The following is a 26120-nucleotide window of genomic DNA, read 5'->3' on the forward strand; positions in this document are numbered from 1 at the left end:
TTCTAATTCATCTTTTTTATGCTTCTGCTTTGGTTCTTTTACTGTGCATTTTCGAGCACAAACAGACCATAAAACCCAGTTGAACTAAGTTTAAACTGGGTTTAAGTTTAAAATGGGTTTAAGCTGGGAATTAAGTGCCACCTTTCCAGGGAAAATGTGCAGATTCCACACAAAACGCTTAATAATAATTGTCATCTTATCACCCGCTGAGGTTTTGGCTTTGATTATTTTAAAGGGCGTTTGCTGAACAAACTGTGCTGCACACGCACGCCACCTTAGAAACGGTGTGTTCCAGAGAAAATTACATGGTTTGAACTCAGACAATCCTCAGCAAGCACCAAAGATAACCCAATTTAATGAGCGGCGGCAGGACGGAGCACGCGATGGCCTGCAAAGGTCCGGTTGTGTCAGAGTTTGGAACTGTTGCTCACACACGGCTGCTGGTCACCTGGTGCCCTTCATAACAGGAGGCACCCGCTCGTTATTTATCAGCAATGACGAGAAGACACATTCCTCACTTTAATACACCGCAGGTGCACATTTAAAAACATGTAACTTAAAGTTCTGACTAACTACACCATGTCCGTCGTCACGCCGGCGTGTCCTCCAGACATGTCATATGACATCATGCAAACTGCGTGTCGTGGCAAACAGGTTTTCGGAGCGGCGGTTCGCAGCCAAGCTTTGCAAGTCATAACACAAGCAAGGTGGCGGCGCTTCAACCGGCCTTTGTGCAACAGCATCTGAAAAACCATCAAAGCAGAATGGGGGGGGGCAGGAGCTGCTCTGTGACCGGGGAGAGCAGCGGCTCATGGGCTCCTCTCCTTCAAAGACGAACAGGGGATTATGGAGACACACCCAGCTCACCACCTCTCTGTGCAGCTAAAACGATCCCCCAGCGTCTCGTGGCAGCTGCCATGTCACACCGTGCTGCGTCAGCCTCTCCTTGCTTTATTCTCTGTTTCTTTTAGTAATTATTGGTAATTATTTTATTGCCTCTGGGCTTCACAGCTTCACCTACGTGACGGACGGATTCGACATGACAACCTTATCTGAGGCTCGATCCGACCTTTCCCCCCATTGTCCCCCCAACTCCATCAACTTTTACCTGGATCCTCTTGTAACCGATGTACAGAACATATATGATCTACTGGGGATGGTAGTTAAAGGTTCTCCCTCCTGATTATCGAGACTAGATGATAATGACTAAAGATATATTAGAAATACTTTATAAAGATATAAAAGGGTTATTACTCCACATCACGCCAGTAGGAGCAGGTTTTTGTATTTTTTCTTTACATATTTTTTCTGCTGTCATAGAAAATGTCGGCCTTGTTTTTTAGTAAACATCCTGGTAAACGATACGTTTCATCGCGCGACTCTTCAGCCCAAGGTCAGCGTGCTTTCTGTCTCTGGTGTCAAGCTTTTGTCAGGATAGATAACAGATCCCCCCCCCCCCCCCCCCCCCCCCCCCCGTGGATTAAAGTAGAACAGCCTACCCAACTCATACAAGTACAAATATGGACGTGACATCACCCTGATCAGTGTCAGACGGTTAAGTACAAACTCCTTTCGTTGATTTGGGGATGAGACAGTAGTCAAACACACATGACTAACCGTTGGCATCAGAAAGTCTCGGTCTAGGTGCCAAAACAGGGGGGAAATAGGAAAAGCAGAGCTCAGAGAGGCCATGACAAGACACAAAAGGTTGAACCGAGCAAGTCCTGCATCCAGCTGCATCTACAGTCACATTCAAACCCTCCTGTCAGTGACGGGAAGGCTGAAAGTGTTTTAAAGTTGCTTTTAGTCTGATCAAATTCCGGCGGAAGAAACAGGAGGATGAATCACCGAGAAGAGAGACGTAGTAAGTACATCCACCATCACGCCCTCCCCACCCAAACGCGGAGGATTTATCTCCCGCACACTCGTGTCAGAGTTCTACCTGAGCAGATGAGACCGTCTGGCACGATCCGCGGAGATGTCCAGGCAGCCGGGATCCTGAGTGTCTGTCGGTGTGACTGTGTGTGTGGGAAGCTGCGAGTGTCTTGCCTTACATGGCTGGGTGAGGCTCCAGTAGCTGCCCAGCCCTTTTCCCCCTCCACACTGCTCTCCAGCACCAGCGCTGGGAGGGACAGTGCTGAGCGTCCTCTGCAGGAAAGCAATGCACAATACAGACGGCAAAGAACTGGAAGGCTCATTTAAAACGGTGGGAAAAGGTAAATGTGAGGTTTATCTAATCAAACTGCCACTTGTTTTCCCATTTATTCTGTGATTGTTCAACTCAGGGGCCTTTTATCGCCCAAAAAAGTAAATGAGTGACCAGGTTAAGGCTTGGGTTGATTTTCAGGACAATAAATGACCACTTGGCAAAAGTCCAGAGCGGAGGAAGCCTCATTTGTCACGTGCACCAGGGTGATGGCAGGTATCAGCACCCTGAGGAATGCCTGAGTTACGTAAGAGAGATTAATGAAGCTCCTTTATGTAACAGTGACTGGCAGAGCGTGTGCAGAGTAAACACAACTGTACAAACAAGCGTGACAAAATGACCTTTTTTAACATCTATTTCATGCTCAATGGCTTTGGTGTTGGGACACATGACGTCACCTCCGATTTAAAGACTTTGGAGCCTCAACTGCGGTTGAGTTTGATCTTTTTTAAAAAAATGAATTATACTGTCAACAGACAGTTGCTTCACAGGGGCCAGTGATCAAGCCTTTTAAGTCCTGGTCACGGCGCTGTGCTGATGGAAGCGTGTTGTGGTGCGTCGCTGCTCCCACATCCTCCCATATATTTCACACAAAGAGCAAACAGCCGGTGCGGGAGTCTGCTGAACGGCCGCTTTGTATGAAACCGGCTGCGTGTGTTTACAGATGCTGATTCTCTGCGTAGTGCAAACAATGCCACACACACACACACACACACACACACAGACTCCGTCGTTGCCACGTAAGCATGCGGAGCGTCAACCAAAGTCCAAAACAATACAGCTAAGCTACTTTTATAATGTCTTCTTCCTGTCGGAGGGTTCTCACGCTAAGATAGAACAAGGCCTGAAAAACAAAACCTTTCCCAGAGTTTCCACATGCTCATTTTGATGCCGCACACACTCTGAATGATTAAATGAATTTACAACTGATGTGTAACCGACATATTCACTTTTCTTCCTGACATTTCTAGAGCGATGTCAGAAAACCAGGACTTCTTCCCGTTGGATCCAACGTCTGCAGGTGTGTAAGCTGCCACATCGCCTAATGTTTAAAGTTTGACCCTCAACTCTCGGAATGTGTGAGAATGTGAGTGAAGACACCAAACTGTGAAAGAACCGGTCGGGTCACATGTCACCAAATAGAAAAAAAAAACCATTAATTCACCGTCCAACACGAAAACCAGCAGATATTCACCCACGGGACCTGCTGGAATTCTACACACAGTGGAGCAAAATTCCCAATAATTAAAAAACAAACAAATGAAATGAAATGGAGACGCAGGAGGGGGGCCACAGGGCTCGTGATGGGGCCCTAAACGAGGGCGTCAGCGGCTGCTGATGCTGCGCCACAGACCCAGGAATAGTTTATAATCTGCTGCATCCTGCCATTGATGCTCAAACCCATCTTTACATCACACGTTCTGTTGGCTTCTTAGTTTCAGTTGCTCATGTTTTCTGACCTTCATCTGCTCCTCTCAGAAGCAGATTTTATATCAAACTAGTTTCCTATTCTAATACTCATGGGTGAGTAACAGTTTGAGTTGAGTTGAACTAAAATGAGACTTAATAGTTTGGCTCTGTTTGGCTCTTGACTGTCTTCTGTTCCTGTTGGTCATGTTGTTCCAGTTCTTAGCCCCCCCCCTCTGCCTGCAAACAAAAATTCCACACTCCTGATACCTTTAATAAACTATTTTTACCTTACTTCCCATTTGTTTTTTTTGTTGTGATAGTTTAAGGTTTCTTAGAAGAAAGAAAGGAGGCCAGTGCAAAGCAACACTGGATCACTCACCTTTGCTTTGCTGTCCTCTCCTTCTCCCACTGCACACACCACAGCTCCCTCCATCTTCCCAGTTCCGACAGCGAGGCCGAGCCGGGACAGGAAATTCAGCAAATTCAATAACGTGTTTACATCAGAAACGACCAGGCTGCAATACTCAAGAGGCACAAAATGAAAGTACACCTGGTCTCTCTCCAACCTACCACTCCCTCCCTCCCTCTCTCTAGGTCTCTCTCCCTCTCTCTCTCCAGGTCTCTCTAGGTCTCTCTCCCTCTCTCTCTAGGTCTCTCTCCCTCTCTCTCTCTCTAGGTCTCTCTAGGTCTCTCTCCCTCTCTCTCTCCAGGTCTCTCTAGGTCTCTCTCCCTCTCTCTCTAGGTCTCTCTCCCTCTCTCTCTCCAGGTCTCTCTCTCTCTCTCTAGGTCTCTCTCCTCTCTCTCTCCAGGTCTCTCTCTCTCTCTAGGTCTCTCTAGGTCTCTCTCCCTCTCTCTCTGCCCTACGGGAAGGATGCAGGTTTTTAAACGTGTCTGCTCTTCATTTAAATGGAATGTGGATAAATAGGCTCCAACTTGAATGTAGCTGTCGTCCCGACCTTTTGACATTATTTTAAATGATTTTCTCTTGCTCTTACAGTCATCAAGAAAAAACCCCCGACAGCACTTAAAGGCTGACAGAGCCGTGACATCACACCAACATCTTTGTTTCACTTGCTGCATTTAAAGGGAAAGTTTGTAATTACTGAGATCAACCCAATGTAAAGCGATTTGTAATTCAAGAGCAGATAAAAATAGACACAAGGAAGGGTGAATTTGAAGGTGTAGTCATAAATCTCCCTCCTCTGGATCCCCTAGCAGGGTGGCGTTGGGGCTAACAACCGTTCACACTCACATTACCACCAAAGACCCAATGACTGGACCCCAGATGCTATTTGGTCCCTGGGAGAACACGCAACCCCTCACAGAGAGGCCCCCGGTCCCCCAAGGAGGACCCAGGACCACCAAAATCCCGTCTGACCTCAGAGGCGTTGAAATCGGCTCCGTGCGTCAGGCCTTTGGCGCCGCTCAGCCGCAGCATCTTCTTCCAGAATGAACCCATGTGCTCCCCTCCTTCATCTGTCCTGGTGCAGCAGTGAACCTCCCGGCGGTAATGAGCCGTCTCCAGCGCGCGGCGGCTAATTATACGCCAGACCTGCAAATAGGATGTAGTCCTATTAGGTGTTGCGCTCACACCTGGCCTACTTAGGTCCCCGTCAGGCCCCAAACTGAACTGTTTCACCTCTGATGGCGTTGAAAGGGTTGAAACATCAGCCCGGAGAAAAGGACATTTTCAGCATCCTGCAGCTCGGCAGCGTCGGAGCGTTTGCTGAACGATGCATCCGTGGAGGAGAATTCTTGACACGTTTGACTTTATATCCAGATTTAGACGACCTGTGTCGATAGTTGAGTGTGCGGAGAGGATTTCTTTTTACTATAACGACAGACTGACAGAGGTAGGAGATAATCCTGAAGAGGAATCGTGGCCTTTCTCCACCTTTGTTAGCACTTCACCGCCATTCGGAGCGGTTTGAATTCCCGCTGTTTGGAATTCCCTTGTTCTACGTGATTTTTTTCTAAATGCAGTAAACAGTCGTAAAATTAAGTATCTGTTGAGAAGAATAAACACATAACTGCTATAAATTAATAGAGGAGGATGATATTGTGGGTTTTACGGCAGTTCTTTGCGTGTCAGTTTGTCCTTCAGAGATGGCTGGAACGTTAGTATTAAGAACTTTCTGAATGTGACTCCTCTCTCTGGTTCTCCCAGCAGGTGGAGGATGGGAGCCTTAATCCCCATCTGAAGGAGTCAGTGTGACAACTTGTCCTTGCAGGTGACGATAAACCTCAGATTGCCTGTGAAAGCTGGGCCGTCTGTGTGTGAGCGTGACGTGAAGCTCTAATTCTGGAGACTTCCTACCACCGTCTTTCATTCCGATTCTTCCATTTGATACCTCAGAGGAGGCAAAACAGCAGGTTAATTACAGGCTTGAAAGAGACGCGAGTGAGAAGAGGAAGGCAGCAGGTCCTGGCCCACGGGTGCACGTGGCTCTCCCGTGCACCCTCCTTGCTTTTACACCATTAAATGAAAACTTACAGACAGCAAAAGAAATGATCTTTATCGTCACCATAGTTTTTTTCTAGGTAATAAAGCAGAAAATCAACGTGCACACACACACACACACACGCAGGAATAAACAGTTTTTATTATACACACGGTCCAAATTGTTCCGGCACAGCTGCACAGTGCAACGAGAAGCAGAAGAACGGAATGGGATGCAAGAATGAGGAACATTATCAGAGCGGATTATTGCGGAGGAAGATCACAGCGCAGGAAGGGCGACGGGTTTTAAGGCATCATCGTGAAAACATTCGCAAATAACGCAATAACGAAGGAACCATTCCTAATGTGGGCTGTTTGAGTAGAAAATATTCAAATCTCAGAGGACACGGCACTGAAAAATGGACACGTCTGATTGTCTTGAGTAGCACATGTGAAAGGGGAGTAGAAAAAAAACGCAGGCTCGGTTTAAAAGCCGCCGTTTGTCACATTCAAAGGTAAAAACAAACCGTGCAGAAACAAAGTCACTGACAACATGCAGCCTTTGACATCCAAGAACATGGATGCAAACCTTGAATTCAGCAGAACAAAAACCACAGAAGGAGCCCCACACGATCAGATAACACTGAAACAATAACAATCACAACCAGGCAATCGATAATCAATCTGAGTCTGGGCTACGAGCTCCATCACAGCAGGGCTCTGGTCTCACACCGGTCCGTGATGCCCTGGTGGCGTTAGCAGACATGGTCTCACTCAGGAGAACCATCTAACATCTCTTTAGTCCCTCCATTCAGCAGTTGCTGGACTGTAGGTGGCTCTCGTTCAAGATGGAGCTGATGTTGGTGTCATAGAAACCGTCCTCGTCCTCGGAGCTTAAAGCGGCAGCGCCCAGAGATGTGCGGTGTGTGTGGAGAGACTTCCGCCTGACACACAGAGGATTCAAAAACGCAGCGTCAGCGCTTGTAATTTCACAGACCGCCGTCGGCTCCGGGAGCGCGGCTAATTACTAGAGTGCCACCTAGTGTGCAGAAGATGTTACGCAACTGGTCACAGCTCACAGGAACGATGTTCCACAGATTTCAGACTCACTTCAGTTCATTTTCCAGGGCGGACACTTTAGCGTGCAGCGCCTCCCGGAGTTCCTGCTGCTCCTCCAGGTCTCGGAGAACTTTCCGCCGGACTCCCTCCAAGCGCTCCACCTCGCCCTCGCTCTCGTCCACCTGGCGCTTCAAGGCCTTCACACGGAGGGAGAGCTGGGGAAGGAGAGGCAGGGGTTAGAGGGGAACGGAGGATGGGGTGAGACAGGCACTAGGGAGAGGGGTGAGACAGGCACTAGGGAGGGGTGAGACAGGCACTAGGGAGAGGGGTGAGACAGGCACTAGGGAGGGGGTGAGACAGGCACTAGGGAGAGGGGTGAGACAGGCACTAGGGAGAGGGGTGAGACAGGCACTAGGGAGGGGGCGAGACAGGCACCAGGGGCGGTGGCAGGGGTTTGGAATGGGTTGGGAGAGGTCAGCAAGTGTCCTGGTCGGGGGGCTGGGGGGGACAGTTCAGATTAGCGTTCTTTTAAAAGCAGTAATGCTCTAAAATAAAACTAGAGATTCATTTCAAGCGCGACACCGTCTGCAGTATTAAAATAATCGAGCAGAGTAAAAAAAAAACTCATATCTACAATTTAATCAGCATTTTTTAAAATTTGCATTTTAATTCATCACCGAAACCTAAAATAATAGAAAGTTATTTACGGACGGAGCAAGAAAAACAGGAGGAGCAGGAGGAGCCAGTTCAGATTAAAGACAGAGGAGTTTCTACTGGTTCAGGAACGCAGCACTGGTTCTGATATTAATGTTCATGCTTTAAGGACTCCAGTTCTGTCTGTTTTCCTCCAAATAATCATTTTCTTCTTATAGTCTGACTCTACAGGCTGAGCATAAAGGAAATACAGACATCCTTTCATCTCTTTGGCATGTTCAACAATAATAATAATAATAATAATAATAATAATATAATAATAATAATAATGCTCATTTACACAGCTGTCACGTTCCTTTAGGCTAAGTTGCTCCTAAATGAGGTCATTTCAGGAGTTCTGCACCTTCCTGGATTAGATTGGATGAACTAGTTCCTTTTTACACACATTCAAACCTCCATTTAACCCCAAATTTGCTTTGAAAGATGATTAGATTTAGTTTGTAACCCTCCCAAATGCAACAGCCCCACAGAACACCGGGGGTGCGGCTGGTACCTGGTCTCTCTGCTCCACATGCTGGATCCTCTCCTGGTCTAAAGTGGCGTTCAGCTCCTTCAGTTTCCTCTCCATCCGTCGCTGTGACGCCAAGATGCTGCTCTTCTCTCTGAGGACGTTCACAACCGCTTTGTTCTGGTGTGTTCTGGTGAAACCCATCTGCCTGGCTGTTACCTTTCTTCACTGCGCAGCCGCTCCTCCAGCTCCTGAACCTTGCTCTCCAGCAGCGTGAGTCCAGCTGAGGGTCTCGCCTGTCCCTCCATGTCTGCTATGCGGCTCTTCAGCTCCTTCAGCTGTTACCAGTCAGCGAGATTCATCACACATTGCGAGGAAAGCTGCTCTTAACTGTTCAGAACCTCTGGAGTTTGCGTGCACCCTGGACGGGGATTGGGAACGGTACCTGTCTCTCCAGTGCACTCTTATCCATCTCCAGGTCGTGTCTCTCTGAACGCTCCTGCATTAGTTCTGAGCGAAGCTGGTCCACCTGTGGCGAAGACGGTGGAGAAAGTGATGTTCAGACGGGCCGACTGCGCTGGTCGCCGCCATTTTGGAATGCTTCCATCTTATTTGCTGTGACTGCGTGTTCACGTGACACCTGATCTCTGCTGCGGGAGATGCGGTCGTTCAGGAGCTCCAGGCTGCTCCGTTCCTCATCCAGTTCAATCTCCAGCGTCTTGATTTTATCCTTCATGCACAAAGATAGACACGCTTATTTTCCACACCAACCCCTGACACGTCACATTCATTATGTCTGGAATCCAGTCCTCGAAGGTCGGATCCAAGCCGGGTTTTGTGTCCTACCAGGCAGAAACTGCTTTCACCAAAGGAAGGTGAAGGCCTTATTTTACTCTCTTCAGGAGCAGAGAACCCGAGACTCACCTCCAGACTCCTGACCTCTCGGGTGCGCTCAGTGTGAGCGCTCTTTTCTGCTTCCAGTTCAGTCTCCAGATGTTTGAAACGGTTGTTGAGGAGATCTCGCTCCAGCTGGGCGCTGTCTCGTTCCTCACAGCACACCAGCAGCTCCTTCTTCAGACGAGAAACCTGAAGTCGAAGCGAAGTGAAGAAGAGGGCCATCTTAGTTACCATAGCAACCTAAACACACGTCCTGACAATTCATTCAAACTAAGGGTTTCTTTCATGATGATTGGACGCTACTCGTGCACGCAGATGTCTTCAAATAAACATGAAGACGTTTGTTTGAGCGTGATGGTTTAAGCTTATTCAACCCTCGTGTTCCCACCTCGTCTTGCTGGGCCTTGAGGTTGTTCTGAGCCCTCTGCAGCTCTACCAGCCGGTCCTTGTTGTTGCGCTGGACCTCTTGCAGGTCCTTCCTGGAGCGCTCCCTATAGTCGTCAAGCTGCGACTGCAGGGCAGCCACCGACTGGCGAGAATCCTCCATCATCATCTCCATCTGGTGCGAGCAGAACCGCGGCGGCGGGTGGATCAGGCCTTTGCGTATCACAAACCGTGGCTGAAAAATGGACCTACCTCTTTGTTGATCTTCTCCAGGGCTCGGTCAAGCAGCCTCTTCTGCTCCTCCAGATCACTCTTGCCCCTCTTCAGCACCTCCCGCTCCAGGTCTCTCTCCTCCAGCCGCTGGCTGAGCTCGTCCCTCTCCTTGCTGAGGCGGTTGGCTCCTCTCTTGGCCTCCTCCAGCTGAGACTTCAGGGAGCGGTTCTCGTCCTCCAGGACCTCCATTGCCTCCTCGGCCTCCGAAGAGCGGGGGGCACTGGAGTGAAGCTTTGACTGGTGAAAGAACATTCGTGGTTTTTCCAGCTCTTCATATCAAAATTCTAATCATGCGAAGAGTAAAAATAAGCAAAGCAAAAGTATTTTGTGCACCAACGAGCACTCGTGGAAAAAAAATGCTCTGAATAATTAAACCATTAGTTAATTCTGTAAGACCTTGGAGGGATTCATGATCACACGGATGCATCACCCATAATTATCGATCAATGATTTGTGGCCTCATGCGCATATAGGGGCAGTCGGTGCACGTGCACGTGCAGGGTTCCATTAGACTGGCAAAGGCAAATTAGATATAATGAGCATTTAATGAAGAACTGGGACTGAGGTGGATCCTTGTGTTTGGTTGCATCTACAGATAATCGAGCGTGCGTTACTTCACATGTGTGCAGCTGTGTGTGAGGTACCATGCGGGCCAGCCGCTCTCTGAGGCGGGCGTTTGCTTCCTGCAGCTCCTGGCTCATCGCGTGGTCGGTGCCCGCCTTTCCTGACTGCAGACACGAGTGGACGGGACAGAGATTGTGTGTGAGGGTCACGGCCACGCTTTGCTCCTGAATGTGCGTGCGGTCACCTCTTTGGCCCTCTCCACTGCCTTTTCCAGCTCGGCCTTGTCCCTCAGGGACTGCTCCTTCAACCTTCTGACCTCGGACAGAAGCTCCGCCTCTTTCTCGCTGCTCGCTCTTTTCAGGCCTTGAAGTTCCTCCTTCTTCTCGTTCAACTCCCGCCTCTGTTTGTCTAGATCAGCCTGAGCTTGCCTCAGAGCATCTTGAAGCTCCTGAGAATATATTTTTTTTAAAATGAGACGAATGTAAAAGCTTTTGAAACAAGCGCACGAGGACGATAACGCACGATAACACACAGGCGACAGATCCTGCTTCGCCCACACTGTAGATATAATCTGAATTCTGCCTGCTGATTGAAATGAGAACGTGAAAATGTGAATTACCCTTGACGACGAATCGGAAGCGGGCGCCTGTTTCTTCATGGCGAGAAGTGAATCTTGAAGCTCCTTCAGCTCACGCTCGCGCTCGTCCTTCGCCAGGCGCGTTTGTTGCAGCCTGAAGAAGCAAATCAGATATAAAGAGAGATGCAGAGAAACCTCCTCACAGAGGAGATGAATAATGAACACACACACACACACACACACACACACACACACACACACACACACACACACACACACACAGAGCTCTAGAATATAATCACACGTGCACACTCCAAAGACAAACCACAAATAAACTATGGCGCTAAACAATCAGATGTGATTAGCAATCAGGATACAGATTTGTTCTGATTGGATGGCAGAATAAAATCAATTAATTCAAATTGTTAATGTCGACTGCCTGGTGTGATTAGGTTTGTTTTCGCTGAATCACCGCTACATCAGGACTTCTCCATCGGATGACGGAAGCACACGTCATCCGATCCAAAATCCTCTCTGAGAATGGAGCTTCTCAAGTGAATTTTCAGGAAAACATCCTATTCCGATCACGATCAGCTGCTTTTGTGAAACTAGGCTAAAGCTACTCAAACCAGACTCAGTGAAATCGATTTTTCCTTCCTCACATTTCATAGTTGATGTGATTCCTGCTCCTGCCAAGATGAAAAGTGGAGTGAAAACAGTGTAGGGATTAACCACGGGATAAATCCCGCAGGCTGCCAAACTAAAAACAGAATCATCAATAGCTTCTGGGAAGTCAAAAACATATTCTCCGATCGGAAATATAAAAAAATGACACCCATTTCATGTTTCACCGATGCTGAGGCTTGTTCAAGCATCTGTGCCGTTTTGGGTTTTTTACAGAATCAAAGCAACGTTCTTCATCGTTCAGCCTCCGAGCTCAGAAGTGCACGTTCTCCACCTCACAGCACCTTTGTTTCTGACTCTTTTGAGGTACATAAGTTTGTTAACGTTCACCTCATCTTCCATCATTATGCGGTCAAACCAAATGTATACGCTACATGGGGGCGCCCAAATCCGGTCCTCCAGGGCCACAGTTGAGAAGTTTCTGTCCTACCAGGCAGAAATAGGACAGAAAACCCGGTCCTGGACTGGATTTGGGCGCCTCTGCCCAACACAATTGTTCAAATGTAGCCACTTACTCCTGCGAGGTCGACTGCAACTGCATCTTCCACTGTTTTCCCTGATCTCTGCAGCTCTCCAGCTCTTCCTCCAAGGATACAATGGAGGCATTCACCCTCTCCCGCTCCTCCTCTATCTTGTCCTGGGACTGACAGAAAAAAGAATATAAAAAATCTGTCTGCTCTCATAGAACGGGACACTGTTTTCTGGATTTTCTCGGAGAAGGTTGCACCAAAATTCCAAAAGTGTGTTACAATCTATTCCCGTTAAACTTAAATACGCAACTTGCAGAAACTCTGTCGCTGAAAATCAACTGGAAAAGTTACACTGAAATCAAAGAAAGATTCTCTTTTCTAACTTTGAAGGCTGAGCTTTGTCTGACTTCATGACACTATCAAAAATACCCTATAAAGGGGAAAGTTTAGAATGTTTTTCACCCTAATAAGAATTGGAATTGCTTGATTCCAACCTGAGAATTTTAATAATGCTGAATTCACCTGTGTGAACTCCTCCATGGTGCTCCTCAGGCTGTCCATGTCCTGACTGTACTGCTCCCTCAGGGCCTCCATCTCTTTGTCGTGGCACTCCACCTCTTCCTTTAGCGCCCCCTTCAGGGCAGTCAGTTCCCGCTCCCGCAGGCGCAGGGTCTCCTCCTGACGCTGACGCAGCATGGTGGCCTCGGCCAGGTCGGCCTGCAGAGTCATCACATCCTGTAGGGAGACACGAGTTGGAGCCTGGCTCTGGTATGTTCTGTGTGTGTGTGTGCGTGTGTGTGTGTGTGTGTGTGTGCAATGACCGTCTGCAGCGAGTCTGGGTGAAACGAGGTTTCTGAAACCCTCCTCAGTTCCTCCTGAAGCTCAGCCAGCTGATCCTCAAGTAGATGGAGACGGGACTCCGCCGCCTCTCTGGACATGCGTTCCATGGCCAGCCTGCACGCAAGCACGCGCGTAAATGTGTGCGCACGTGTGTGACTGCTTTGTCAGTACCTTCCTTGACCTCGTCCAGCCCCAGGTTCTACCTAACCATCACAACTAAACCCCAACCCCACCATCAGAATCCCAGCCTTAACCCTCAAACAGACCTTCAAATTTCCAAGGACTCGCACATATTCTGGTCCTCATACAAACCCAAGAACACACACCACACACACACACACACACACACACACACACACACACACACACACACACACACACACACACACACACACACACACACACACACACACACACTTACTCATCATGTGCCTGCTGCAGCTCTTTTCTGAAGTGACTGACTTGCTCCTGAAGCGTGTGGTTCTCCTTTTTGAAGCTCCCATCTGTGTCTCCCTTCAGAACAATATCAATACACATGTTAAAAAAAAAAATGAAAGTGTGACGGGATGTGAGGGTGAGACAACGAAGGAAGAGGACAAAGACAGAGCAGAGAGGCGTGGAGAAAATAACTGGAAACTCTGCAACAAAGTGTCCCTGTCAACCCTGCCTATACCTGAGGCATCACTGGGAACTTTATATAAAGACCTGCCTCGGATTCCTCGCCCCAGTTTCTAACAGCCAAAACTTCTTTGGGAGAACAGACCCCACCATTGTGTTCCAACATCATCAAAAATAATAAAGACAGCCTCCCTCCGTTAACGCCAGTGTCTGTCTGGCAGGCTGCAGGGGAGCGGAGCAGCGTCGCCCACACTCCTCTCCTGCTCGACAAGGCTCGCTGAAAAGGCTGTATGAGTGCAGCATCTGCCCATGAAACCCTTCCCAGGCTCATCCTACACACTCATTATAGGGAGAAACACAAGAGATAATGGGAGGCTCATAAGCTGTGGCACTCTTCAGAGAACCTTGTAGGGTTGCTCTTTCTCCCTGATAGTGACACCAGAATCATTTTGTTCAAATTTGCCTCGTTTTTGTCTTGTTCCCTGCAGATAATCCTGTCCGGGGACATTTCAACCGTCCCCTATAGAGATAATTAACGACAGATAACATATCACAGACGACACACAAGCGCTCTGAATGAATTGCATCAGCTGGATCCGTGTCAGTTAATCATCTCTCACAGAAAAGGGAGCTCTAAGCCCTGTTGAATTGCATTAAAAGAGCTCATTTAAATATTAGAGGGTGGTGGGATTACATGATGCAAAAGAGATTCAATAAACGCCGGATCAAAGGCAGCTGATTTAGCATTGATAGCTTTGCTCCAGCGGGTGCATACGAACGGTTCTCGCCATTCTTAAATCGTTCAATCGGAAATATTACACACGTATGGTGATGGAACCGAGTTGTAATTGACCCTCATGACACGGGCAGAAGAGACAAGAAGCAAATTAGGGCTGTTCAGACACATTCCAGGTGTTTCAGCGATTCATGGATGAACTTTAAAAAGCTTATTGTTAAATCCTAAAGTTGCAAATTAGAAAATAGTGCACTGGCATCTACTATTACCAGAGCGTGGGGCAAAAAAGAGATCACGCGTTTTGCTGCGTGTTTTAATGTGGTTATTTGCATTTAGCATGAAAAGGTCTGAAGAAACAGAACAAACAACAAACTCCATCAGGGTGTCATCCCATTAATTCCATCACTCTCCCACTGACACCCATTAAGTGGCAACACTGCATTAAAGCGGTAACACTGCATTAAACCCACACAACACGCCAGCACTTAGAAAGACTCAGACATTAGCAGCACCAAGGGAAAGTAACCCCTACAACTGCACTTGGGAGACTTTCTGCATCAAAGAGCTCGCTGAAATAAAGGGGTAAACACTGGACGCCGCTGCAAGCACTTTTTTGATGAGCCCTATGTGCACAACACACTCATGTCATCATCGTCCCGCTCTGATCTGCTCCCACTTCAGACAAAGCGGATGATTGGGCTTGAAAGCAGCAATAAAAGCTAAACAGCCCTGGGCGAAAGAGTGAAAACACCCACAAAATACAGAAAAACCAACTGTATAAGACCCTTCACGCTGCAGTTTGAGTTGGAAATATCAGCAGCCCTCGCTGCTCCTGAAGGAGCTCAAATGATGCTGAAACAGAAATGAGCCTCTACAGCTATCTGAGCCTGGTTCCTGCCACCACAAAAAGCACCCCCCCCCCAAAAAAAAACCCTCCAAGGAGAAGGATCTGATCTATCCAGTAAGCTTGCCCCCATATGGTGCTGGGTTCCAGTCTAACTCAATTATTGATGGCTCTCAAAGCCCTCAAACCGCTCTGCTCTGCAGGTGCATCGTTGCCTGGAGACGGTCGAGCAAACGAGTCTCAGGCAGCTCCGGTCGCAAGTGCAAAACAAGGGAACATACACACTGAAACGTGCGTAACGCACACACAGCAATAACTTCTGCATGGAGATTTATGCAAAACCATGCAAATTCACCAGAAGACGTGCACTCGAGCGCTCGTCGATGTTGCTCTCTGGTGTCAGAAGGGCAGAAAAGTGCAGACACGGCACCTAAATGGACAGAGGAGTCATCAGCGGCGGCTTCGCTGACATTAGTGGCCCACAAAAGTAGAATGTTGGTTTTAACAGGATAAGATCTGCTAACTTCAGTGCCGCAGCTGCAGCACTGAGGGTTTGATGTGAAGCTTTGGGGGCCATTGCTTGTCTTCTTCCTCCTGTTATTAATATTATTATTATTGTTGCTGTTATTATTAGTAGTATTAGTTGTTGTAGTATTTTCTGTCACACTTATGGCCAAATAAATTAAACATTTTTATAGACTTTTACAAAAGCCAAACACAAAAAACAAAGAAGACAGAAGAAGGTCCTTTTTAATCAAAATGTCTCCTGAGAACAGAATCTATAGCATCATATCTAATAGATATACATCCATACGCTAATAGAGGATCTAATAGAGGATAGTTTGAATCTGCTGAATCTGTAAATCCCAACCATAATTTGATTAAAAATATGTTTCACTGTTGAATCCAGCGAATAATTGTTAATAATTGAAAGTAATTGTTTTCCTAGATCTACAAAAAGAACGGAACGGGTCCGACCAGCATCAGTACCTTATAGGTGTTGGTGGTCTCGTAGATGAGGTCGGCCTTCCGTTTGAGAGACGCCTCGCTGTCGGGGGGGCTGCTGAGGCGGGCGAGAGGGGACGGCGTTGGTACCACACGGGCAGCGGTCAAACATCCGCAGCATCACTTACCCATCATCTTTAAGGACGCTGAAGGTCGCTTGCTTGATCGGGGATCCGTCATGGCTGACGACTGCGCTTGGATTCATGGTTCGTGGAGGAATCGCCTTCAAACAAAGATGGTGAAACATGCTTCAAAACATTGGGGGTGGGGGGGGGGGGGGTTAAACCAGAAACTGCTGGCACTTACAGGTTTTCTCACCGCTGCAGCGGTCTGCTTCTCTACAGATTTCCCTGGCAACGTAAAGCTCTGCTTGGGAGCCTCGACGGCGGTCGCGTTGGAAACGGACGCAGAGCCCTTTGCCGGGCCGACAGAGGCGGAGCTGGACAGCGGAGCGGCGTAGGGGTTGACAGCGGGAGAAGGGGGAGATGCACGGGAAGCGCTGGGCTCCACGTCTTTCCTGGCGTCGAGACTTCTGGAGCGTGTGCGCTGGTCAAACTTGAGCCGCTGCCTCGCCCCGGAGCGGCCCCGCGCCTGCTGCCCGCCGCCCGTTGTCCCGTTGTTGAACTTGCTGATTAGCTTGGTGATGGGCGTCAGCGGGTTGGTGTCCACCGGGGAGACGGGCTCATCCTGGGCCGTTGCCGGGGGTTCAAACTGCGGCGTGGATTTTTCTACTTTTCTCCCAAGAGAACTCGTGACCCCAAAGCTGGGCGCCTTGCCCCTGGTGGGCTCCACGCCGTTTAATCGGACAGGTTTAAGCCCCGCTTCATTATATTCCCCCTCATGAAGCAAATCTTTGTTCTTTGCCGCTTTGGTTGCTGCTTTTATTTGGGGTTCAGCTTTTGACTTATTTGCATCTCCGTCTCTCCCGGTGTCCCCTTCCTCCTCCCCTTGTGTACCTGCCTGGCCGTCCCCCGGGGGTCTTTTGAGAGGGCTTCCAAAGATCTCCCCATCCTCATCATCTGCTGGAGAAGCTGGGGAGTGAGTTGCACCTGCAGCAGGACTGTAGGGGTTTGAGACTTCTGCTGGCTCTTTGCTCGGCCTGGTGAGGCTGCTGACGGGTGACGGTGGTCCTGGGGTGGGGCTGGGGGTGTTCAGCTGGACTCCATACGAGTCCCCTTTCTCTCCGTCTTTCAAGACCACGTAAGGCTGCCCAGAGATGCCCTGGACCCTGACAGCTACCCCATACTTATTTGAGGGAGGAGCCGCGGTGCCGTTTGTTCTCGATTTATCGGAATAACCTCCCCCGGTGTCGTGGAGATCTTTGATGAAGCGGATCTGAACTCCGTAATCCACGAGAGGCTTCTTGTCGGTGGAGAGGTTGCTCATATCGACTTCCTGGTTTCTGTGCGCGTAGCCTGAACAGACGAGGGTGGGGGGGGGGAGCAGATGTAAATGAGATGAAACACTGGACCTTTTCATTCAGCTGTTAACATTTGCCTTCCAGCTCCAATGTGTTTATGTGTTTCCAGATGTTGGGTGGAATAACCACCGTGTGACAGCGGACAATTGCTGCTGCATCACGATGATGATGAGGATGATGAAGATGATGATGATGATGAAGCAGGTCTCCTCTGCAGGCTCGGTTCATTCTCAACCACAGCAAAGTGGAGTCAAGCTATGTCAAATATGCATTTACACTTTTTCTCGAGGGCGTGTTTGGAAGGAGAGTAAAGGTTAAATCCTACTAACTGCAACCTCATTATTGAGCATCAGTGACAAGTTTCTGCCTGTAATTACAACAGTTATTGCTGCTCTATTACACTTTGTCATGTAGACGTGTACAACTGAAGGAGCCAAACATTTATATCCAAAACTAAACCCCTTCTTTTTTAATAAGAACCTGCAAACGGATCCTCGGCTGGTGGAGAAGTGACGGACAGCTTCATTGTTAACTGTGGGACCCACAAGCATCCGCCCCTGAAAATGAGCCTGGTGATGAACACTAAGAGGAGAAGATCACTCCTCCTATTGTCCAGACGCTGTGGAGCATTAAACACTGGGGTTATGTCAGGAATGGACCCTCTCCCATCTCTCCCCCTTTGCAACGCGACTTCACAGCCAACAGACTTCAAAGAAGAGTCACTCAGGCATAGACTGTTTACTTTGAGCCGCACTGGCACGTGCACGCGCACGCACGCACACACACAGGCTATGGTCAGGGTGCTGCAGTGCATTCCTCATCTGGTACGTACATTCAGTGCAGGGTGACTAAAATACTCCCCATATTACCACATCAAAGCACTTTACCTGAATTCAAGTGCTGCCTAAACTCGCCAGTGCACATTCGGCCCAAACGAGGTTCCCGTACTTCTGTCTGACTGTCAGGAACTAAAATATAAGACTAACTGACTAGCTGGTTATAGAGTAACAAAGCACCTTGACTGGCAATGAGGTCAGATGGGAGAATCAAAGTCGCTCTTTGTTTTAACTAAAAAAGCATTCCTGGGATTCCAGCTGGTCCCTTCACACAGTGCATTGCGCGTGGTTTGCATTTGTAATAATAAGGAGAGATTAAGAGGAAACTGAGAACTAGGGCAGCGTTAACTATAAAGTCTGGACGTGAGAAAAAAAATCTGTCCACGTAGGGAGAAAATAGAGAAGTGAAGAGGCTAATTAGGAGGCAAAAACACTTTCATATCCCCGTCCTCACACAGCCAGAGTCAGCTGGGCTGCCACACTTTTGCACTCTGGACATCAAAGATTTTATTTTTTAAAATACAGCCTTCCTTTTATGCTGCAAAAAAAGAAGATAAGACTGTCTGATTTATTTATTGAGGGGGGGCGTTGGAGCTGCTGATCTCAGGTCACACAAAGGCCCGGCTGTTGGAAATGTTGCGCTGTCAGTGGCTGAGCGCCGTCGTATCTCTTGTCACAAGGATGGGCTGTGTCAACACGGAGAGGAATGCTACCAAACGGGCTCGTCCGCGTGGCTACAGCTAGCCGCCATCTACCGTTTGGTCCTGTGCAGCAGTTCCTTCTGCCCTTGGGCAGCACGGAAGAGAAGAGGAGGCCCTTGGAAACCAGATGTGGTTGTTTTGCTTAAAATCAATGTCAGTAGGCCACTTAAATGAGGAGACGGGCGTCAATGAAATGATAACTGGAAGTGAGCACCTGGACCAAAGCTCAGACTTGATGATAGTGAGGGAAGCAGAAATTTAGAATATCAGCTTGATTAGTAGGAGCCAAAACAAATGAACTCACTGTAGAGACACAAGGACACACAAAGCCAAAAAAGTAACGTGTTTGATAGAATTTCCACTCAGTTTGAGTCAGATTTTAATTGCAGTGTCGGAGCGATGGTGGACTGTGTGTGTTACTCCTGCAGATGTCCATGACGCTCTGAGAGGTTGCAGTTTGTTGCTCTCACGGCCAAAGCCACATTCTTAGCAGATAAACTGTTAGAATCACGCAAACCGCTTTCGTTTTAGTAATTTACAAGCCGAAATCAAACAACACTCCCGAACTCCAAACAGAAGCCATTTCTACCTAAACAAATTTAATCTTACTAATGGGGAAACAGTGCTAAAACATCGTTTCCCAAGTTTATGCAAGTAACATTCGGTGAAGGTCTATTTATTATGATCCAGGAGGGTCGGTCGCTTGTGTCAAATAAAAACACCATGGCAACGGCGAGCGCCATGTTTACATGTACACCTTTAAAGTTTTAGACTCACTGTATAAAAAACACGTCAAAGGTGATTTGGCCTCAATAAAGACGCCTAAAAACCAGCAGATTTAATGGAATAACGTCCACAGCACCTGTCTGCTCACATCAATTACGTCACACCCACCTATCCGGTCAACCAGTATCGGTGCACGCGCACTGTCGAAACCGCCGCGACGCGCTTCACGCGCGGAGCAACAAAGTAAACAAGCGACGCAGCTTCCGTCACATCCTATTTCGAGCGTCCCCCTAATGTAATAGCGGCTCATATCCTCTTTACGCAGCGCGGTCCGATCCAATTAGAGCGTGCGCGCGCACACACACACGCACGTATATATAGGACCTACAGGGAGCGCGCGCAAAGGTGCAACCAAACCAGGGAAAACGAGAAATGCAAAAACAAACGATTTTCTTGGATACAGGAGACTTTTTTGGGTCGTGAGCGGAGGGAAAACAACGCGCACGGAAAGACAGATGCACGTGACGGCTACAGGTGCCCTTTGACGCTTAAATATCCGGGCAGATAAACAACCGTATTAACTCTCCCGGCACTTTCCCAAAAGAAAACAAGAAAGTGAACGCGAGTTGATTGGGAAAGGAAGCAGCTGTGTAAACACTCGTATAATCTACCGCACCTGTGCGTGATGCGGCTCCTCAGCCTTCCTCCCTCCTCGGTGCGGGGTGTAGAGCCGCGGCAGCAGCTCGCGACGGTGTTTGCGGGATGAGGAAGATGATAAATGGAGAGAGGACATCGGGAAACATACCCCCCTCCCTCCCCCGCACCTCGTTACCAGTGCAACCTGTTGCCAACAGTGGAGTCTCCGTCCGCCCCGCCCACGAGCCCCGCCATTGGTTGGCGGGTACCGGGGGGCGTGGCCTCCCTCTCCGGGATCACCACATGCGGAAGGTGCGTGTTTAAGACGCCGCACTTGCGTGTTATGCCACAATTGCATTAAAATGAGTCAATCATTGTTAACATTTCGGTCATTTGTGTGTTGTTGGCGCTACTGCAGTGAAAATTGAAACTTTTATGTTGATTTGAACACTTATTTCAGCGGGATTACATAAAAATGTTACCAGGAACTCAAAATCCTTAAAAAGAGAAGGATTTACCACTAAAACGTCGTTCTCGTAAACTCTTACTTACATTTTGAGCTATTGGTTTCTACTAAAAAATACCTGAAGGTGTCTAAATACTGTTCATTTGGTATTTCTTGGAGAAATAATGAGATTGTCTTTGTTACAACCCTCATTTTAATACGACATATTAGCAAAAAATAAAATGTGGATTTTAAAAAGGACAGACGGATACAAAAAAAACTAACTTCAGTACCTTTCCCTTCCCCTTTTGTTAAGGGATAAACTGGTTCCTCCAAGTTACACTAGGAGGCGCCAGAGCAAAGCAACAACACAGCACAATACCAGTACAAAAATCAGAGCTGAGAAAGAAAGAAAGGCAACTCGGACATCGTAAAGGAAGGAAAGAGAACAGATATAAACACTATATTCTTTGAGCAAAACGTGTAAAATGGGCATTTTGCGCTCTTTAAGATATTTGGTCTACTTCAAGGCCCGTTGCAGCGATGAGGCCAGAATGATGGACAGAATCAAATCACAGTTACTGCATTGGTTTACATGCAACCGCCTCCTGCTGCTCATCTTTAATATCCACACGTGACCTGACGCCACTGCTCAATATGCCAACACCGTCCCAAAAGCACTGATTTCACAATTCACGTGTACAGGAGACACAACTGCAAATGACGACTCAACTGTCCTGGGTTAAAAAAAAAAAAAAAAAGCAAGAAAAGGATGAAACCGTCACACTTTATACGACCGCGACACAAGTTCGGCTTTTTGAGTTGCTCATTGGTCAAATATGTGGCGAGCGGCGGGCAAACGTTCCCCCCGATATTTACAGCTGTTCTGGAGTCTGCTTTGGGTTAATCAGCACTGGGTCGAAGATGACACAAATAGTCGTGATGTGTGAATGTCTGTGTGCAATAGACCCCCCCCCCACCTTTTTATATATAACGTTATGATACGGAGGCATTTTCCATTCGTTTTCATGCAATTAAAAAAAAAAACGAAAAGTAATGAAAAGTAATATTAGAACCCCCCCCCCATGTGAAAGGCGACTAATTCACTTTAAAGATATGAAAGGTTTGTTTCTCTTTAACACACGGCGGTAAGGGGGGGGGACTTGATGATTTGGGATTCCTCGTGTGGTGTGTGTGTGTGTGTGTGAATTTCAACCTACTCATGAGATGCACGAGTAAACCGAAGCGGGTGTGTGTGGGAGAATCCGTGCCGGTCAATCTCAGGTGTGTGAGGTAGTGTGTTGGTGTCAGTGCTTTGCTGGTCGGCTGAATGTCTGGAGGATCGTAGCTTCAACATTCATCGTGACTTAGCTCCTTTAGCGTGGGAGGAAAAACAAAAAAAGCGTTAGCCTGGAGTCACTCAAAGTGCCAAATATAAGCGTGAACGAGTGAGTGTTTCTCCGTTAGCGACGGTAAAGGGCTGGTGGAGAGGATCGGATCGGATCGGATCGGATCGGATCAGGGGCAACGCTGTCCGCCCGGGGCTCAGCTCTCGTTGGCCGCCACCAGCTGCCCCAGGCCTTGGCGCACAAACACGGCCTGAATGTCCTTGGTCTTGATGCAGAAGTCGCAGGCCCAGACGGCGGCGCTCTCCCGCGTCAGCAGCCCGTACGCTGGTTCCGTCAGGCCCGTACAGTCGCGGTGGAACCACTGCTGGCAGGACGCCTCGCAGAGGATGGCGTCCTGGTCGTCGTGCACCTCCGCCATGCAGAGGCCGCAGGGGAAGACCATCCCGGAGCCACCCAGTTTCCCAGGACCAGAACCGGGACCGGAAGAGGGGGCGGCGGGACCGGGGGGCAACGGAGACTGAGTGTTTGGAGTAGAGGTGGAGTTGGAGGGGGGGTTGGGGTTGCTGCCGGGAGTGTTGCCCCCGTTGTTGTTGGCGATGTTGTTCTGAGCTGCGTTGGGGGCGGCGTTGGGCATCGGACCGCCGGCATTGGGAGTGTTGTTCTGTTGGCTGTAGGGGGTCGACCCGGGAGCAGAGCTGGGAGGCGTGGCCTGCTGCTGCTGGCTGGAGGCGTTGGCGTTGGAGGCGTTGGCGTTACTGGAGGCCTGGAGCTGACCCGGCGGCGCGTGCTGCGGCTGGCCCGAGCCGTTCAGGGGCCCGGGAGGGGAAGAGTTGGGGTTGGGAGGGGGGGGTCCCGACGGGGGCTGACCGGGCGTGTTGGTGTTGGCCTGCTGCACCTCATGATGACCAGGGAAGCCTCCCCCCGGCTGAGGGGGACCAGAGTTTGGAGGCGGGCCGGGAGTAGTATTAGTAGGAGGGGGCCCGTTTGGATTGAGACCCAGCTGTTGCTGCTGCTGGGGCCCGGGCGGTGGCCCCCCCGGGCCAAAGTTCTTACCATCCTCGCTGCCTGGTCCTGGAGGACTGGGACCGGGGTACGGGCCGTCCTGTGAGGGAGGGAACTGTCCTTGGGAGGGCATGCCTGGCATGCCTCCCATCATGTTGCTCCCAGGGCCCCCACCCATGCCGCCCATCATGTTCATCCCAGGACCCATGCCCCCTCCCATTGGAGGCAACGGACCATGCGGGGGCCCTCGGGGACCTCCGCCACCAGGTAACGGCGGGCTGTTGAATGGGTGTCCTCCTTGTCCGTGCTGCTGTTGCGGAGGTATTCCAAAGCGTGGGTGGGGTGGCCCCCCTCCTCCCCCCGGGCCTCCCATAGCCCCTGGAGACAGCATGGGATTGAACCCAGGTCCGGGGTGCATAGGAGGACTAAAGTTTGGTGGCATATTAAACTGAGAGGGGCCCCCGGGGGGGAAGCCACCCCCTCCTCCCCCAGAACCCCCCCCACCACCGCCTCCAAAGCCAGGCATTCCTCCAAATCCTAGCTGGTGGTGCGGTCCGGCGTTGGCCGGGGGTCCGAACGGTGGCCTCCTTCCAGGCTGACCACCGCCTGGCCCCCCCGGCCTCCCATGAACCCCATGCCGCCGCCCATTCTGCCTCCACCACCGTACCCCCCAGCACCACCCGCCCCTGCGTTCGGAAGGAATGGACCCGGGCCGCCAGCCCCGCCAGGTCTGGACGGCGGCCCAAAATCATCATCAAAGGGGTTGGAAGCCACCAGGTGGTCCACCATCGGCGTGGGGGGGGGCGCGAACTCGGTGAGGTGGGAGAACCCCGCCGCCTGAAACAACCAAGAAAAGCCAGATTTGCTTGTGTCAGCGCCAGGAAACCCGGAAGCTCAGAGGACTGGAGTCTAACACGGCCCGCTGCTCCTGCTCCTGCTCCTGGTCCAGGTCTCAGGAGTGGTCCACATTCTGAAGGACACTCAACTGCGTATAAACGTAGATTACCTGCGAGGTGGACTTCCTTGCCTTTTTCTTCTCCGGGCTCTTCATCTGTGAAGCTGGAATATTTGATGTAGAAGAAAAGAAAGCCCCCACGTTAATCACAAGGCCTCGACAGAGGATCCGCCCACCACTCAGACCCAGCATTGACATTTGGACTGGCCAATACCCCTTAGTGACAGAGTAGAGCAGCTTTAGACCTAGGGCCCCTTTCTCAGGTCCAACATTTGGGATGGATTCAATGATGGGACATAGACTGGCATGAGGACAAGATGCTGAACATCCAGGCATTATCATCACCGTCACCATTATCATCAGCCGAAAATGACCCAGGCGAAGGGGGAGAGAGGCCGCGAAACAGAGGCAGGAGAGGTTAAATCAATGAGGGGTACAGGAAGAGACGAAGACATGAGGACGAGGAAACGGAGTTGAAGGGACATTGATAGCGAGAGAGGCGTGGACCCCATTCACAGATGGACTCCGCCAGAAGAGCCACCACCGGAGACAGTCGTGAAGTTTACATATGGGAGAGGCGAGAAGGGATTTGCTAACAGCACCAGTGCAGCCCTGTGCAGCCCAGTAATGGATGATGTCCGATCTGATTGGGAGATGGGTGAAATTAATTCCTACCTTTGCTCCGCTTTCCTTGTCCCGCCAGTAGTCTCCCCGATTCTGCAGCCATTAGCTATTATGACTGTCGGTGAAGTGGCATATCACCGTTCATATGCAAGAAAAAAAAGTTAAAAATGCCGACGTCTTGAGGGCTATTAGAGGGGAACAGGTGGAATCGGCCTTTAGGTCATGTCAATGACGCTACAGGTGATAACACGGTAATACCTCTGGGGTGAGAGGAACTAGGTGAGATAGTTGCGCCGGCCCAGGTCTACAAACTCCTTTACAGCTGCATATCTTTCGGTGTCTGTCACGCCAGGATTTGGTCACCAAATAAACGTAACATGAACCGGGGCTGATTACTTAGAGTAGGTCAAACTTGTGGCAAGCAGTTTCTATGCGATCTTAGCTGGGCACAAGTAAGAATCTGCTACTTGCGCTTTATGATCAGTGCATACACGTTTCAGAGCACCCCTCCGTCCAAATGATCAGTTACAGATGTGAGTTAAAAGGACCTTACCAGATAAGCTAAAGCAGGCTAGTTACTATTTCGGCAAACCTACTACCCCACGTTATGCAATGTGGCTTGTTAGCAGGGCTCAGATTTCACCCCGCAACACCTGAACATTGAATAAATGTGGTGCTCTTTCTATTTTCACTGGTTAAAACCAACCAATTAAATGCTAGCTAACACGGCACCTGTGAGATAATTCATTCGACAGTGTTTTGAAAACCGCTGTTTGCTATGCTAACGTTAGCTTGCTAGCTAACGATAGCATACCACTGAAGATAGCTAGCCATCTTGCAGACTGTCTTGGAAGCAAACTGTACCCTTTCTCCGTTGCTTGCTCTGCTGTCCTTTAAATTGAAACTCTCTGGTGAGTCATTGCCAGCAAACCAGTCCACTCGGTGTATGCTTGTTGATCCACCATTCAATCACAATTCATTCAAAAACGCAAATTTTGCCATAATTGTCATGGCCTTCTATCTCCACCGGACAAAGAGGGACAGGCGAGAGCGTTACGCAGGACGGAAGGTTGCAACTCGTCGCCAAAACAGGGGTGTTCTGAATAACGCATCATAACGATTCAGCTACGTTCATTAAAAACACCGAGAACCACAACTTACATAGTGGAAGATAAATTTAATTAATTGTGAATTTTGAGAAACCGCCAACATGTTACGTTCGAACAAGAGTTTGTTCATTTGTAGACCCTGCGTCGA

The 26120-nt window shown here is 49.3% G+C and overlaps 3 protein-coding genes and 1 long non-coding RNA gene across 10 annotated transcripts in view; 1 reads left to right on the forward strand and 3 right to left on the reverse strand.

Annotated features, from left to right (window-relative positions):
- tuft1b (tuftelin 1b) overlaps nt 1–5090 on the reverse strand; it is a 9554-nt gene extending 4464 nt beyond the window's left edge. For both annotated transcript variants that reach the window (XM_057021695.1, XM_057021694.1), the window contains exons 1-2: nt 4995–5090; nt 3996–4049 (exon numbers count right to left, since the gene is read on the reverse strand). In XM_057021695.1, the coding sequence (XP_056877675.1) occupies nt 3996–4049; nt 4995–5075 (135 nt within the window). In that variant the 5' untranslated portion in view covers nt 5076–5090. The remainder of the gene's footprint in view (nt 1–3995; nt 4050–4994) is intronic.
- LOC130518810 (uncharacterized) lies at nt 1533–6384 on the forward strand. The gene is made up of 3 exons (XR_008948143.1): nt 1533–2216; nt 3178–5469; nt 5784–6384. It is a non-coding gene; the product is annotated as an uncharacterized LOC130518810 (long non-coding RNA).
- On the reverse strand, nt 6202–22292 carry cgnb (cingulin b). 6 transcript variants are annotated; one of them, XM_057021674.1, is made up of 21 exons: nt 22154–22292; nt 16488–17584; nt 16298–16392; nt 16155–16224; nt 13388–13479; nt 12948–13080; nt 12649–12861; nt 12172–12299; nt 11635–11661; nt 11015–11126; nt 10640–10843; nt 10476–10559; nt 9811–10068; nt 9563–9733; nt 9202–9363; nt 8918–9007; nt 8723–8806; nt 8497–8615; nt 8323–8431; nt 7167–7330; nt 6202–7000 (listed from the first exon to the last, which is right to left on the reverse strand). In XM_057021674.1, exons 1-21 carry the CDS (start codon nt 22155–22157, stop codon nt 6868–6870), a joined length of 3549 nt encoding a protein of 1182 aa, XP_056877654.1. In that variant the 5' UTR covers nt 22158–22292; the 3' UTR covers nt 6202–6867. The 6 variants fall into 6 exon arrangements, with proteins under 6 accessions (XP_056877654.1, XP_056877653.1, XP_056877652.1 ...); XM_057021673.1 differs by having other exon boundaries at nt 16155–16227; XM_057021672.1 differs by having other exon boundaries at nt 16476–17584.
- On the reverse strand, nt 21125–25931 carry pygo2 (pygopus homolog 2 (Drosophila)). Its single transcript, XM_057021684.1, is given in 4 exon segments — nt 21125–23905; nt 23908–24121; nt 24291–24343; nt 24915–25931. Coding segments are annotated over 4 exon segments (1746 nt in total). The 5' UTR covers nt 24967–25931; the 3' UTR covers nt 21125–22478.
- Nucleotides 25932–26120: the final 189 nt, after the last annotated feature.

This window comes from Takifugu flavidus, chromosome 21 (genome assembly GCF_003711565.1).
Source record: "Takifugu flavidus isolate HTHZ2018 chromosome 21, ASM371156v2, whole genome shotgun sequence".
Lineage (NCBI taxonomy): Eukaryota > Metazoa > Chordata > Actinopteri > Tetraodontiformes > Tetraodontidae > Takifugu > Takifugu flavidus.

What these genes read in the sequence shown, in the direction of transcription:
- cgnb (XM_057021671.1), bottom strand. An exon ending in TCAAGGCCCAGCAAGACGAG is followed by an intron (nt 9,364 to 9,562) that starts GTGGGAACACGA and finishes CTTCGACTTCAG; the next exon opens with GTTTCTCGTCTGAAGAAGGA. An exon ending in CGGCTGCGCAGTGAAGAAAG is followed by an intron (nt 8,432 to 8,496) that starts GTAACAGCCAGG and finishes GAACGTCCTCAG; the next exon opens with AGAGAAGAGCAGCATCTTGG.